Here is a 16223-nt window from a genome sequence, read left to right as displayed (position 1 = left end):
TTGCAGGTAATCATTTGTTCTTTCAGATAACACACATGTAAGGAAAGGAGAACTGAATCCTCATCAGGCTTGGAAGCAGGCCTTCAAGCAACCTCACACTCAGGGTTTAAAGAAGAGACCTCCAGCAACTGGCCAGGAGATAAGATCATCTCACGAGCTTCTTACAGGATTGACAAACATATCACTCTTCACATGCAAATTACCTGACTGTAGAGAGAGATGGATAGGAGATGACTCACACCTGAAAGAGCTTTTTTTGTCTAAGATGGGAATTAAAGCATTGGCTTAGAGGTGAGGTACCTCATTAGTAAATGTTTGGATTTGGCCAGTGTTGATTGTTTTAGCATAAAACACGGTGACCTTGGAGTCCAGCTTCATAGGGCTGCGCTCACACTGGAGTGAGCCATCAGCTAATGTCACTGCCTCAGCCTTTTACTGTACATCCCGCTCCTTCCTCATTTGAGAGCAGGCTTCTCTCCCACTGCAGTAGGTGAACTGCTTTTATTACCCACAGGAGATCAAAGTCATACAATTAATCCTCTCCCAAACCCAGGCTTTGTGCCCTCCCTTCCCTCTCCTCCCAGGAGCTGATAGAGCGAAGGGCACGGAGCAGCTTTCCCTGCCAGACTGGCCCGATGTCAGCGCTCTGGGATAGTTTAAGGAAGCTGTTTACACTAAACATCAACTGGTTTTTGATGGTTCTGAAAGATCTGGTAATTAATCCTGAGATGAAAGATACAGTCTAGGAAGATGGCAGCAGAGGCTTGCTGCACTGACTGCGCTAATGGTACCGGGGGATGGGTGGAACTTTTAAAGGCAATGGGATTAATTTTTATTAATCCTGCCTTGCTGGTTCTCAGGAGCAAACAGTCACCTCCAGTAAGGTGCTTCCTGGCTCAGGCTGTGCAATAGCCTGATTGTTTATAAGGGGGAAGAACAACAACAACAAAAATCCTTGATTCTATGAAGGGCTTTGAACACAACACATTTGTGCCACTCTAAGAGCCATCTGGCTGCAAATAGCAGCCTCCAGGTGGAGGATTTCAGTGGTCAGCCTCCACACAGTGTATTTGGAGATGGACTTTTGCAACAGAAGGAAGGTGCGTAGGCTGTTTCTATTGAGCACATAGCATCTTCTAGGCATTTGAAAGACTCAAAAACCAGAGTTGAGTTGGGTCACTCTTACCTGTCACAAGGTTAATGGTGAAGAGTTCTTGAGGATTTCCAGTTAGGATGTGAAAAGTCAGTTTTCCCTCTGAGCTAGAGTCTGGGTCTAACGCATCGAGCTGAAGGACAGATGTGTTTGGTGGGGAATTCTCCATCACAGAAGCATAATAAACAGGTCTGGACATCTGAGGAGGGTTGTCATTGGTATCGGTGACTTCAATGTAAATTTCAGTTGCAGAAGACAGAGGAACTGTTCCCAGGTCTAGAGCTAGCACTGTCAGCCAGTAGTGAGATGTCCCTTCTCGATCAAGTGGTCCGATGGTCCTGATGGTGCCTACAATGAAAGAGAGTGCTTGTGAGGGATCTGGGGAACTCAGACCACTTTGTCTTCAGTGCTACACCAGTCTGTATTCCTGGTCTGCTTACTGTATTTCATGGAGATATAAACACTGGCACCAGCCTTGCATGCTGTGACACTGTGTGGCAGACAGGGGCTTGCTTGTGTTGGAGGTAATTTGGTACAAATGTGAAGGGGAAGGCCTGGGCAGTTTGAGTTGGGGTGAGGGTTGACATGGATTTTACGCTGTTTAAAGGAGACAAACCCTGCTTGCTCCTCCCCATATACAGGGATACACATTGTAAATCCCTGCGGAAGAACAGAGGATTTGAACACACTGGGTCAAAAAATAAGGCAAAACTCAGCATGTTGTTTCAGCCTTTGAGGTAAATATTTAAATAAAGCTATAATTACCTGTGTCCTTCTCAATGCTGAAGACAGACAGGCCAGTGCCCTCTCGGAGGAAATACTGAACCTCTCCATCTTTCCCCTTATCAATATCCTTTGCTGCGACCATCATCACGGATGTGCCCTCAGGGCTGTTCTCCTGCACCCAGCCTTTGAAGACAAAGGAGGCAAAGCGCGGTGGGTACAGGTTCTCATTGACATCAAGGACGTTCACTTCCAGGTGGCAGAGGGAAGAGCGAGAGACGGGCTTCCCACTGTCACTGACCTGCACGGTTAGATTGTAAGAGTCCTTCTTCTCATAGTCCAGCTCCTTCTCTAACCGCAGTGCTCCAGTCAGCTTGTCTATGTGAAACATCATCTCCTCATCATTAACAAGGCTGTACCTCACCTCCCCCCCAGAGCCAGCATCGGGGTCAAAAGCCTCCAAAAAGAGGAGGACGGTTCCTACAGGCAGGTCCTCTGGGACTTTCACACTGTTCAGGGCTGGGAGGCAGTGCGGGTCATTGTCATTTACGTCCTCCAGAGTCACAGTGAGATCTGTAATAGAGAACAGCTCGTAGCCTGTTTTGGGCTGGTCTCTAGCTTTTATTTTCAGTGCATAACAAGGCCACAATTCTCTATCCAGGGCACCTGTAACTGTCACTTCTCCAGTGACACCGTTGATGGCAAACTTGTCAGTGGGGGTTAGGAGAGAATATTTTACTCTCCCATTATCATCTGTATCAGCGTCTTCTGCTTTCAACTGAGCTATTGTTGTCCCTGTTGCCACATTTTCAGGTATCGTTACCCAGTAGGCACCTTGTGGGAATCTAGGAGTATTATCGTTGGTATCCAAGACATTCACAGCCAGGAGTTTCCACGATGATTTTTGTGGTGTGCCAAGGTCATACACAGTAATGTTAAGAATGTAGAAACTGGTTCGTTCATGATCTAAAGGAGAAAGGACTTGAAGGAGACCTAGTTCCAGGTCAATGGTAAAGCAGCTGTCAACATTTCCATCTGATATCACATAGACCAATTTCCCATTAAAACCAGTATCAGGATCAACAGCTGAAAGGTCAGCAATAGTTGAGTTGATGGGAACATTCTCTATGATATCAATAGATCGTGGAAAGCTGTCATCAAATTTTGGAGCATTATGGTTTATAAGGTGCAAATTTAGAGTTGTTTCATCATCCTGCCCTTGGCCTTGAGCCTGAGACTCAATGGAGTGTATGATAGTTTCTGTCAGTTGTTTCAATACTCCTGTTTCCTCACACTGCATTTTAACAGGGAGACCTTGGCTGACCACAGTGATATTTACAGATGTTGGCAAAGCATAGTTCTCCCCATCTGTTGCAGTTATTTTCAAAGAGTAGAAGAGTGGCTGTTCAGAAGGAAGATCTCTCAGAGATATTCTAAGAGATATTACTCCAGAGATGGGATTCAGTTCAAAATGCCGTAACTCATTGCCAGACTTGATTTCGTACTTGATACGCTGCAGCTCATCGCTGTCGATTGCAGAGACTGTGGCCACAGGATTCCCAACAGGAAAGTCCCGTGGGATGCTGCCACTGCAGCTTGCCTTCTCAAACACAGGAGCATTGTCGTTGACATTGCTGAGCATGAGGGAAACGTACACCTCCGTTTCATGGCGGAAGGGTGAGCCCCAATCTGATGCCCACACTCGCAGGTGATACCATCTCTGCATCAACTCATAATCCATTGACTTGGAGGTGGAAATTACGCCAGAATACGGGTCAATGACAAAGGGAACTGATTTCTGGTTGGCTATGGTGTAGGTTACAAAGCCATTGTCTCCTTCATCTTCGTCTGTAGCTCTCACTGTTAAGACACTGGTGCCAGGAGGGACATTCTCATCAAAGGCCCCACGATATGAAGACTGACTAAAACTTGGAGCATGATTGTTGCAGTCAATGATGTCAATGACAACAGTTGCAGATGTATGACTGCTAGTGGTTGCAACTTCAAGTTGAAAATTAGATTGCTCGTGGAAGTCCAGTGCTCTGACAGTAGTAATCAATCCAGTGTGAGGATTGATTTTAAAATTTGTGCTGTCAGGAGTAGGTCTCAAGATGTATTTAAGATTTGGAAGGATTGGTGTAATCTTCACCATAGCAACTTGGCTTCCAGGTGGGGAAAATTCACTGAGCTGGACTCGGTAGACTTCTTTCTCAAATCTGGCAGAGACATACTTGGAAGGAGGTATATGTATAACTCTAACAGGAGAGAAAAGTGGTGGTTTATTCTTGTCCTTGGCTTGTAGACTGAGGTTGAAACCAAAAGGGTGAAGTAGCCAATCGATCTCTTTTATTGCCACAATCATGAACTCCGTGCTTCCAAAGTAGGATCTGGTGACTGCGAAATGCCTTCCTGGATCTCCATCTATAAAGTCTACTGAATCTATCCCTGCTTCTGAGTCACCACTTTCTACAGACAGGCTTGCATAGAGAAGGTCTTCGGCCGAGTCAGGCAATGCCACTTTCACTGAGGAGATAGAGGGGGGTTTCCTGGCCGAGGGCTCCACTTGGATCATGAGACTAGCCAGGTTTCCAAAGCCATTCCCCTCCATGATCTTTCTCATTCTGTCCACAGCTAAAACTTGCAGGTGGTGCCTGCCTCGATGGGTGCTGTTCAGCCTACCAGTGGTCACAACTGCTCCCGTGGTGGGGTGGATGGTGAACAGGTCTGACTTTGTGTTGAGGGCATAGTAGAACTCTGCGTTCTGGCCAGCATCGGCATCCGTGGCACTGAGTGTGCTGACCACTGTTTTCAGAGGAGTGTCTTCTCTGATGGACACTTTGTATGAAGGGGGTGAAAAGAGAGGTTTCAAGTCATTTCTGTCAAGAATGTGGATCAAAACTTTGGCCCAGGCTTCATAGGCAAAGGTGTTCTCTGTGGCCTTGATTATTAACATATAACTATCTTTGACTTCTCGGTTTAAAAGTGCTGTGTTGCTGCTCCTAGTTCTTATTCTCAAGAAGCAGAAATCCCCAATTACGTGCTCCTCCGTTTTAAAGAGACCACTGCTATCTCCAGAAGCTATTCTGTATCTGATGTCCCACTCGGGGTCAGTCTTGTAAATACCCATTTTGACATAGCTCTCCACATAAGTCTTGGGAGCTGAGTTCTCATAGATGGTGGCATTGTAGAAGAAGTGGGTGAAGTGCAGAGGGGAAGTGTTGCCTTTCTCACAGCTTGCATCACGGATTGTGCATTGCACCAGTAGAACAGCAATACTCAGGAAGTTCCTCTTGGTAATGATTTCCATGGTGTGGTGTCTCCTCAGGTCCTGTAGGGATTAAAGGAAGAGCATCATGAATTCTGGCACGTATGAAAGAGGACCATTTTTATCAAAGCCATTGTGCTAAAGGAAAAGTCACTAAATCATAGAATGGCTTAGGTTGTGGGGGGGACCCCATTTGGATCATTGAGCTCCAAGCCCTCCTGCCATGGGCAGAGTTGCCAGCCTCTAGGTCAAGCTGCACAGGATTCCATCCAACCTGTATCAGGGATCCCTCTCTTGTGCTGCTTGAAAAGGCAGATCTCTAGAAAGACGCTTTCACCGCATTGCCCTTGGTTGAGTAACTCCCCTGGTTCCTCCTTCTCAAGGCAAAACCCCAGGCTCAGGATTCCCGCCACCCATGACCACCCACCATCCACTGCTTTCTCCAACAACTGGTGAAAATCTGTGGCTTTGCGATTTATCTCCGCAAATATGTGTATCAAAGACATGAGTTTGATGTCACAGAGGAACTGGAGAGTGCACCCATGATTAACAAGGATGTAGCTTTATTAGGCAGCTTTGCAGGGCTTGTTAAAGGATCAAGGCCTGCTCTTTTCAAAAGCTTGGTGTGTGCTGCTGTGTGTGCATGCAGGGGTTGAAGCCAAAGATGAGCTAAATATAGGTGCATATATTTCCCATAGATATCCCAGAAGATCTTTATCTAGAGCTGTTTCTTCCTCTTTTAAATTTAAATTACATATCAAGTACCTGCCAGTCATTTGGCACATTCCTAATTTAAACAGGGAAGACTTGTTTTTCCAGACACTTTTTCAAGACTCATCTCTTTAAAAGCCAGAACTAGTTCAGTTTATAAGTCAATTCGAATGTTAGGAATAAATTAGTGGAGCCTAACTAGCAACGTGTGTCACATTCTCTCACTGAGATGAACTGCTGATAAGCACAAAGCTGTATATTTGGTGCTCCATTCGAAACCCTTTTTCCTTGGTAGGCATGTGCCAATCACCCAGTAATCTCACTGCTGTGGTCACTGAGAGAAATGGCCTCAAACTGAATGCAGCAAGTCAGTATGAAGTGAAAACATCAGAATAAGTTAATGCAATTTAGACTTTCTGTAAGTGACAAAATTCAGACTCTTTTATGGCAACATCATTTCACTTTTAGAAAACACACCATAGTCACAGTGAATGAAAGAAAATCATGAAGGACAAGGATACAAAAAAGCATGTTGTTCCTTCCAAGGAGCTGAAAACTATGTTCTGAAACAATCTGCTCATTACTTAGCAGCGTCTAAGAGTTTGGCAGCATGTAGGGACTTGCCTAGAGCTGCTTCCTTCCAACATTTTCAACTGCTGAACCTGGAAATAAAATGTATGCATGCATACTGGGTGCGCGTGTGTCTGCTAGGACTGGGAAGCAGGAAAAGTCACATACAATTCAGTAGAATAAGACAGCAGAATAAAACAGCAACAAAAATACAGTGTTGTTTCATGAACAACAGAGTTAATGAAGCCGATCGTTTTGTATCTGGGCTAATTGACTTTTTAATTCAATTGTACTGAAATGGCAATGTGAACTCATCTCTTATAAGACATCAGAGAACCCACAAGGCAGAGACATTATGAACTCCACAACCACAAGAAGAGCCAGAGCTAGAGAACATGCCTTCTTGAACACCAGCAATTCCATAAGGGAGGATAACCTTGAGCAGGGAGTGGGTTTTCTGGCACTTAACAAGATGCAAACACTCTTCTGAAACTCTCCTGGGATATCCTGAACCTGACTGCTGCCTGTAGACTTCCTGACATCTAAGATGGTCTCAGCTCGTGTTGGTGTTTTTCCTCTGTGGGGACATTAGCAGGGTTATACACCTCCGTCCAGTTGATTGTTTTGCAAAACCAGTTATGACTTCATGTTTCTGAGAGCTTTGCTCTCAATTACAAGCTGGGCTGAAGGCAATCAATGGCTTCAGCTCTTATTATGGGGGATGGAGAGCAACAACACAGACAGGGCGTGAGGCAGAAGCCTTGCTTCCTCTGGAAATAATCTGAAAAAGTGAAAGGCACAGCCAGACTTTAGGGAGACTTTTCTAGCAGGCAGCACTATCAGCTCTTGATGTTTAGTATTTTTTCTCCAATGCAGGACCCATGCCCAAAGCATGCCCCCTGTCAACACCTCCACCTCATGTGTCATTTCGCCAGCTCTACCTGGAATACAATCTCAGCCATTAGACTTTCTTTCTAGGCTCAGAAAGCTGTGTGGTCATTAAATCAGTGCTTCTCTAGCATCTTTTCCCTGCCCACTGCCTCTTAACAGACAGAGACGACATTGCAAATCCTCTTCTCCTTTCCCATATATCAACCTTCAGCTTTACCAGCTTCATATTCATTTGGACCTGGAGATTACAAGGACATCTTCGTGGCACTGAGGGACATGGTTTGGTAGGCATGGTGGTAGGTGGATGGTTGGACTAGATGATCGTAGTGGTCTTTTCCAATCTTAACAGTTCTATGAGAGTGAGCTGCTGGTGTATAGATCATCTTGGTGGTGGGAGCAAAGAGGAAAGAAGAAAAAAGACCTGTGGGATTTATTAGAAAAATATAGAAAACTACTTATTTTTCATGGCATGGCTGACAGCATCAAAGGTCTTATCTGTCAAGCTCACGAGATTTTAGAACTATTGCTAGGAAGCCCTCTGACAGGAGTGTTGTACCAATTGCCTTTAATTTGTCTATGTATCATGATATTACAAGAGAAAACTCTGAATTTGAGTTTGCAGGCATCAAAACCGGGTAAAACAAGCTAAAATATCCTCCCTCATCCCCCAACCATTATCTCAAGGGATGGCATGTTTCCACTCTTGCTTCTTGCCCAGGAATGAGAGATCCTTGCTTCTCTCTCACCCAGCTCCCTTGGGCACAGACGTCCTCCTGGAGCTGAACGCTGGAGAAAGCCCCTCACTGGAATGGAGCCAGGCAGGGAGGGCATGCTCTGACTGGGGGAGATAGCAGTGGTGGTGATTCAGCCTCCTCCTAATCACCAGGCGACGATCTGAGAGCCTCGAGGGGCTTCGACCTCAGCCCTGTAGATGTAAAGTACCCACAGAGCCAGTAAACACGCGCTGTATCTCTGATCGCAGCCTAAGCACGCGTCTAAATTTAACATCCAAATTGTAATCCTCTGTCAGAGACATGCCCAAATCTGTTGGTTTGAAACAAAGGAACAAACACAGCGTTGAGGTTCAAAGTGTGTGTGTGGGGCGGTCGGGGGACGGGCGCTGTGGGGGGCTCGGGGCAGAGCCTGGCCCCACCAACCAGGGCGAGTGGATGGTGGTGGGAAATGGACCCTGGAGAACCCTGGGGGCTGCGATGGGGTTTGGCCATGCTGCAGACCAGTGCTGCAGCCTGCCAGCAGGCAGGTGTGGCCCCAGCCCCACCTTCTGATCCCCTTCAAGAGGAACATTTGAAAACAAGCAAAACCTCAAACACAAACCAAGCCAAACGCACGAAGAGCAGCATTCCCCTTGCTGGCTGCAGTCAGAGCTTGGCCAAAAGTTTTGGGATCAGAAGAGTAAAGAAAAATCATCATTTTTTTTCTCTCAATTTCTTCCTTTCTTCGTTATAAGAAACAACCTCTCACATGGAATAAATACCCATCAAAACCAACCCTGAGCACACCAATGCCTTGGAGGCTGCCAGCACTAGGAGCAGAGGGAGAAGGAAGATTGCTCAAATAGACAATGCTGGGGCAGTCCAGATCTGGGTGTGGAATTTAGTGGTCACAGAGTAATAGAAGTGGAGAGCAGAGGAAGCATGTCCTGTAGGGTAGTGGGCATGAGGCTTTGGGAAAGAGAAGAGGCAGCGGACTTGTGTTAGGTGGATTGTTGGATTTGATGATCTTAGAAGGCTTTTGCAATGTGGCCCTATGATTTTAGGAGTTGGGTGACTGTCTTCTCCTGGACTGAAGGGTAATGGAGCAGATGGGGTTCATCAGTGGTCAGAGCAGTCTGAATTATGGCTGACTTCTGAGAAGGGTCAATCAGAAAGCAGTCGACGGGGTTTCTATGTTGGAAGTTGTAAAACCTGCTTGTTGTATGGGTGGTGATCCATGTCCATGAGATGTTCTGATTCCTAGCATCAAAATAATCCATGTACACATTGCACTTGGACTGGTGCTTGGCTAATGCTTGCCATTTTTTCACTGCAGCAATGTTGCTGGGATTGGGTCCTCCTGCATTCGGTGCCTTGCAGTTTTGGTGAGCTTCCCCAGGTCAGTAACAAAGCCAGACCCATGGGGTTTGCATTCTGGGGCGAGACTGGTTTTTTTTGAACTGTTTCTCTTGGACTTTGCAAAATAAACAAGCTCATCCCTTGCTAAGTCATGGCATGGAGCTGTTCCCATGTTCTCGGCTGCATTTCTCTCAGTGGGAGGTTGAGTCTGGACTAGTGGCAGGCACTGTGCTTAGCTCTCCTGATTTGGTTGTGCAGAGGTTGGTTTTGCAGTGATGCAGAAGAAATGCATCCTGGAGGTACTACACAGGGACAGAAAACTAAGGAATACTGGCCCTGAAGTTACAGTGCTCCTTTCCTCAGTGTATCTCAGGGTTTTCCAGCACCTGTGGATGACTTTGGAAGGCCTGCCACTGGCGGGACAGTTCTGCAGCAGCATGCTCAGGGATGATGCTCACATGGGCAGAACTTTTTCCTGGACTTGCAGATTTCACTGGGGTGCAGCCAGGCCATTCCTTCCCCATCTCACCTTCCCAAGCTCCAGACACCAAATATTGGTCAACCTTGATGGGATGCTCAGATCCAGGCTGGTTCTATGGACTTCCTCCTCCTCAAGCCAGCCACTTCCACCCCTTCCACCTCAAATATCTCACCCACTGTTTCATCCTCGTGGCTTTGGCTGTGTCCTCCCGCTCTTCCTGCTGCATTTCAGGTCCCACATGTCTTCAGCTCCAAGCCATCTTCCGTCCATGAACAAGGCAACAGCTAGCTATGGAGACAGAGGCTTTCTCCTGTCCCTTTTCCATGAGCAATGTGTGATTTTCAGCCAGTGCTCTGTGAGGAACCCAGGGAGAACCTGATTTTGTAGTGCTGTCAGCACCAAGCCAGGTAATGCCTGGCTTTGACATGTCATATAGCTGAGATTTCTCTGTCATTGCTGTAAGCCTCCAGGAGCTCATCTGTTAGGCACAGGACTTGAACAGGCTTGAGCTTCCCTCAGAGTTATAAGGGTCAGTGATCTTTATCTGCCTTGGCATTGCAACATCGCTCCAGAGCAAGAGTTAATCACACAGCTTCAGGGGTGTACAGCCCTCAGTGAGGGTCTGGGATTCCTGGAGGAGGACTAAGGGACGCGGGAACCTTGCACCCTCCTGAGAGCAGGACACATGGAGACACTGCCTGGGACTGCTGTAACTGACTGGGAGCCCTGGAGGTGCTCATTTCTGAATGGGGTTCTTGGTTGGAGTCATGGATCACAGCTGACAGCAACCCTGTGGCTGCTGGCACCTCAGATGCTGGGTCCAGAGGAAAAGTCCATACATCCCGAGGCAGCTCCTTTCCTGTCTCCTTGCCATGCTGATCTGTGGTCCCTGTGGCTCCCTGTCAATATTCTCCAGCCACAGGCAGTGCCCCCAGTCATTCTTGTCCCTGGGGTTGGAGCTGAGCTCCCTTGACTCACACCTTGATGTGTGTCCTCATGCTGAGCATCTCGACCACCCAGCCCTTGGTAAGGACTGGCATTGCTTTTCTACTGGCTGCTGTCCCACAGAATGTGTGACACTGAGGAGGTTGACTAGCTTGTGCCATGGGCATGTGGGGAAGCATCCTTATGCATTAATCCTAATCCCCTTCTTTTACACTCCTTGATCACTGGTGGTTCCCTGTCCACACCAGATATTTGCAGTAGGGGTAAACCCTACCCACAGCCCAGAAACTGTCAGTGCACGGACAGCCAGGAAGGTGCTGAGTGGTGACTCCTTGCCCAGGAACAGCCATGCAACGAGGAGAGTACAACAGATCCCACTGGTGGCTCTGATGAGGTCTGCTGCCCATTGCTGTGATGCAATGGCTGGGAGGTGGGACGGAGCTGCTGAGCAGGGAGCACAGCCCAGGCATGTTGGCACACGAGGCAGCCGCATCCTGCCAGGCACTCACGTGAGCATGCCCTGACCCCTCTGGAGCCGGGACTGTGCTGCTCTCAGGGATTCAGTTCCCATGGAGGCTGTTAACCATGCACTTCGCTCGCTGCCAATGAGTTGCCCCAGCAGATGTGCCGTGACCATCAGCACAGGTTGAGAGCCACCAGGGATGCTGGTCTCACTTTTGATTGCCTACTCCTGACAAAACCCATACTGAATCTTTCACATTTTCTTCGTGCTTGGGATGCAAATCATCTTGCTCTGATAATCATTCTCTTGCCTTCAGAGTGCTGAGGTAAGCGGCCATGGGAGACCACATCATCGGTTCTCCCTGCCACTTTCTAGATCCACTGGCCAGCTTCAGCCAAAGTTAACAGATAGGTAAAGATTTGAAAGGAGTTGGGTTTGCACAAGCTTGTGAAAATCAGCAGGAGAGAGGAGAGAAATCCAAATTAGGACTCCCAGCTGGAAGAAAAGGCTCTAATGTGAGCCCAACCCCATTATTAGACATCAGAGAATCCACACAAGAGTGAGTGCCCCAGGCAACCAAGCTTCATGAATTCTGCTGCTCACAAAACAGCTGTTTATTTAGGTGCTACAAAGCCTGTGAGATCCTTTCTAGGATCCCAGCACACAGCTCCAATCTGACCCACGGGAGATATGGGTCCGGATTGGGCTCAGCACTCCCCTCAGCCCATGTTTGAGAGGTCCAACCCTGAGCTGTTTGACCCTGGGACACCTCACACAGCCTGCCAAGGACACAGGTTGTGTCACCTGAATGCCAGCAGTCCTCCAATGCCCTTTCCACTCTTCCTCATTCTCCAATGGTCAGTGAAATGTGTTGGGAAGGAATCAGAGCATCTTGGCACCAAGAGCCAGGTGAGGACCATGTGCCCACATGGCTCATGTCAGGAGCCTGGTGCTCAGAGAGGCTGCACCACTCTGCCCTGTGGCACAGCCGTGGCCACCACCCCTCCTTCTCTCCTCCCGGGCAATTCTCAAGCACTTGCAGACCAACCCTGCTCTGATACAGAGATCTGCTCCTTCCCATGCCCAGCGCCCTGCTGCTTCTTCCCTTCTGGTGCCTGGAGGAGAGCAGGGGGAGCAGCTTTCAGCTCTGCCTGCAGCATCCTCAGCTCCACTGCCATCTGTCTGCCTTGCGCTGCTCCTTTTCTTGTGTTTTCAGAGGCAGCATAAGGACACAGAGAACAGAATGAATGAGCCGATCAGGGCATGATCTTTGTAAAATGATGCTGATGGCTGTGCCACAGAATTTCCCTGCAGCAGACATATACTGAATGCAGCAAGATCCTCCCAAACCAATAAAACCCATTCAAAGTCTACCCCTGGCCCAGGGAGCTTGGGCTCTCAGCAGAGGAAAGATTAACCCCTAGACAGGCATGTTTGTTCTCATTGTCACAGCATGTCCTTGTCAGCTCTCACTGCTCCAGACTGTGTGTCAGAAACACATTTCTGAAAGACCTCGTCATCGCAGCACCTCTGCTGAGCCCTGCACTGACACAATGGGACTGTGACACCAGCACCTGGTGCCACCTGCACAGTGCTGGTCCTGGGTAGCCTGAGCCATCCCAAGCACCTATTCATAGTGCACAGGCTGCCTGAGTCACAGCATCAACCTGAGGTCCAAAATAGCCCTATAACACAGCAATGGCCAAACAGCTGTGCTTGGCCATCTCTCTCTAATTTCTCCCCCCAAACAACGCCAGTTTTGATGTTGTAGTGGAGGAGCCTGAGATACAAGGCATGTGCAATGTGGTCTTTCTGCTTTCTAGCCCCAGTGCAAGAGCACCACTGGAGCAGCCGTTGTCCTTGGGCTCTTGTGTTGAACAGAGTCCACTGGAACTACCCATCTCTGGAGGCATTGTCCCATCCCTGAAGGTGTTGCCCCAAACCACGTTGGATGGGCCCTGAGCAGCCTGATCTGATGGGGGGCAGCCAGTCCATGGCAGAGGGCTTGGAACTGATGGTCTCTGAGGTCCCTTCCAACCCAACCTATCTATGATTCTGTCACCTCAAATGGATCAAAACATTGTCTGAAGCCAACTATACTTTTGACCTCTGCGATACCTGTGGCAATATGCCCCCAGATTTAATTATGGACTCTATGTGGAAGAAAAAAACTACATTGCTTGATTTGTTTCAATCCTTGTTCATTTCTGAGCTACAACCCTCCCAAGCAGCCCTTGCAGCTTGCCCCTCCCTGGAGCTCCCTCTTCCAAGAATTAGGAAATGAAGTTTCTTTGCTCATAAAGCAGTACCTGCTCCATTGCCAAGGAAAAACTGTGGTTGAGGGAAAAAATCACTTGCTCAGCAGATCACCTCACTAATAGACAATGGAGCTCCAGTGTTGCCAACCCAGTGAAAAAAAAATAGCGGAGGGTATTTAATCCTCTTACACTTGTGCATGATACAGAAGTGAACCCACTGCTCCGGGTTGAGCTGCTTACTTCACACGTGGCAAAAAACAAAGCGAGGTGCAGTGAGCAGGGAATGCCATTTCTGCAGCATGGAGGTGGCTGGAACGATCCTCCAGCACTTGCCTGGAAGCAGTTGGCAGGAGCGTAGGATGCAAAGCACATTAGTTTCTAACAGATGTTTGATTCCAGGTGTTATGCCTCCTTTGAACTCTCCCTTTGCTAAGAATGATGTTTGTTTGGAGGGCCAGGAGACGCGCTGGTTCCTGCAAGTGTTTGAGTTTGAAACGTGCTCACGGAGTAGGGCTGGAGTGGGGAAAGGGCTCAGGGAGGGCAGATCCCGCTCGTGCCTGCGGTGTTCGGGGCAGGGGCTGAGCCTGGGGCTGGGTTATAGAAGCTGAGGAACCCCAGCACTTATCAGACAGGCGGATGTCCCTGAACTGACCCAGATAAGGAGAGGTGTGCTGCACATTAGGAAGAGATAAGGGTGCACCGTACAAAGCCTGGTGTTTTTTTGCCTCCCTGAATACCGCGACAGCCCAGCCTTCCCCAGCAGCCCCACAGCCTGTTTGCTTTCCGCCCAGAGGCTCCGATAACCTCCCAGCTCCGTGGTGCTGCAACAGTTCCTGCCATGTCCCATGGGCATGGATGGAAGGGCAGCGGGCTCCATCCAGCGCACGCCAACCTGCTGACCTGGGCACTCTCTGAGCCCTGCAGCCCCCTGCACACTTTGTGGTTGCTCCTACTTTTTAAAGAGAGTTTTATCTGGCGTTATATCGTGACCACTGATCTTTGCCCCTCATCAGCACAGTGCTCCACCGAGTCTACCTCTAACTCCTGCAGGGGGGTGATTCCCCAGTAAGTGCCCTTTGGAAGGACCTGGTTTGCCTTAAGCTCCCAGCTCTCCCTCCCTTTTCAACTCTTTTCTCAACACTGCATACATACACTGGACATAATTCCTGTGAGCCTGGAGTTGGGATAGTAGGGAGGTTCAGCTTGGTTTGCCATCGCTGATGGCGAACAAAGTTGTTGTGATGCAAAATGCCATACCAACATGCACGCTCCCAGGTGAGGCTGGCGTAGAGCCTGGGGTGCGTGAGGCTTTCATTTCACCTCCCAGCTCTGCTGCTTGCTGTGGGGGACCGGGGCTGACCTGGGAAACACCAGCACTGCGTCCTTCCCCGGGGATCCTCCAGGATCCTCCTGGTGTGAGCTGGCTCAGAGGGGAGCACAGGGCAGGAGGAGCTCCCCAGCAGGTGAGGCTGTGTGCAGACAAGAGCCGTGCCCACAGCCGGGCGCCATCACGCTTCTGCAGAACTCATCCCTCTGCTCCTGCAGGAGCCCTGCCCCATGCACACACCTGGGCACTTCTGTGCTCAGCTCTCCTTCACCCTCTGCTTGGTGATGAGGTTTTCACTCTCTCCTCACAGCCCACCTGCCCAGGTCTCCCACATAAGCCCAGGTGCAAACTCGAGCAAACACACCTGAAGATTTCCTGGCTCTGCCCGTAACTCCCCATGCTACAGCTGCCAGATGAAAAGCAATCCCTTTCCATCCCAAAGCCTGATTCTTAGGATGGAGCAATTTCCAGGCAAACTTACTTACATGCAAAAACAGTTTCACGGCTAAATCTCTCCATCCTCCATGCCCTCCTCCATCCCTGAGTCATTTCGACTTCCACAACGGCGTGCCTTACCTGTTGCAACAGGAGAGATCTCTCCTGAAGTTTACAGCCTCTCTGCCCTTGCTGCCGAAATCCCCCTCCCGCAGCAGCACCCCGCCGGCTGCCAGGGGTCCATGGCGCTCACAGAGCAGAGAAGAGGGCTGGAAGAAATTCCTGCAAGATGGGATTTTTCTGATTGAAACTCTGGCAGCACAGGTTGGGAGCAGCGAGGGAGAAAGTTGGAGGAGGTGGAACTGCCTGGCTGGAGAGCCAGCCCTTCTGTGACGGGCTGGAGGAGGAGGGAGAGGAGAGGCATCGCTCGCGCCCTCGCTGCGGAGTGAACTTGTGTGTGTGTGCGTGTCAGAGCTGGGCAAGCACCCAAATCTTAGAGCCAAGTAATTGCAGAGCTTTCTACTCTTAGTTTATCCCATCGCCATGAAATCAAGGACCTAGCGCAAGGGGGGGGTTGGGGGAAATATGTCAGGTAACTCCCTCCAACACACCTGAAAAGCCCAAAGAGTGTTTTTAACTAGCTGCCAGGTGGGTGTTGCGAGGAGGGATGGGGAGAAGGGGGTGGGGGAAACCTGAACCTGTCCTCGGAGCAGCTGCGTGCGGAGAGGCACTTTGAATGTTGTTGTTGTTTGTGTTGGGGGAGCCCCCAGAAAGCCCAGCTGCTGCCAAAAAGCCCCCGGGTGCTCAGCGGGGATGGAAAGGTGGTCCTTGTCCTGAAACGGCAGGAGGCAGAGAGAGAGAGGGAGGCAGCAGGGAGACGGCAGTGCAGGGAGAGCAGAAGCAGAGATGGGGCTGTTGTATCCCAGCCC

At 49.2% G+C, this 16223-nt stretch overlaps 1 protein-coding gene across 1 annotated transcript in view; it reads right to left on the bottom strand.

Annotated features, from left to right (window-relative positions):
* Nucleotides 1-15727, bottom strand: part of FAT2 (FAT atypical cadherin 2) — a 45517-nt gene extending 29790 nt beyond the window's left edge. Inside the window, exons 1-3 of the mRNA XM_019620478.1 lie at nucleotides 15436-15727; nucleotides 1919-5204; nucleotides 1187-1501 (exon numbers count right to left, since the gene is read on the bottom strand). Coding sequence (XP_019476023.1) covers nucleotides 1187-1501; nucleotides 1919-5183 — 3580 coding nt within the window. The 5' untranslated portion in view covers nucleotides 5184-5204; nucleotides 15436-15727. The remainder of the gene's footprint in view (nucleotides 1-1186; nucleotides 1502-1918; nucleotides 5205-15435) is intronic.
* Between the last annotated feature and the right edge of the window lie 496 nt (nucleotides 15728-16223).

Source organism: Meleagris gallopavo, chromosome 15 (genome assembly GCF_000146605.3).
Source record: "Meleagris gallopavo isolate NT-WF06-2002-E0010 breed Aviagen turkey brand Nicholas breeding stock chromosome 15, Turkey_5.1, whole genome shotgun sequence".
NCBI lineage: Eukaryota > Metazoa > Chordata > Aves > Galliformes > Phasianidae > Meleagris > Meleagris gallopavo.
The sequence above is the reverse complement of the archived record's forward strand: the minus strand, read 5'-3'. Positions and strand labels throughout refer to the sequence as shown.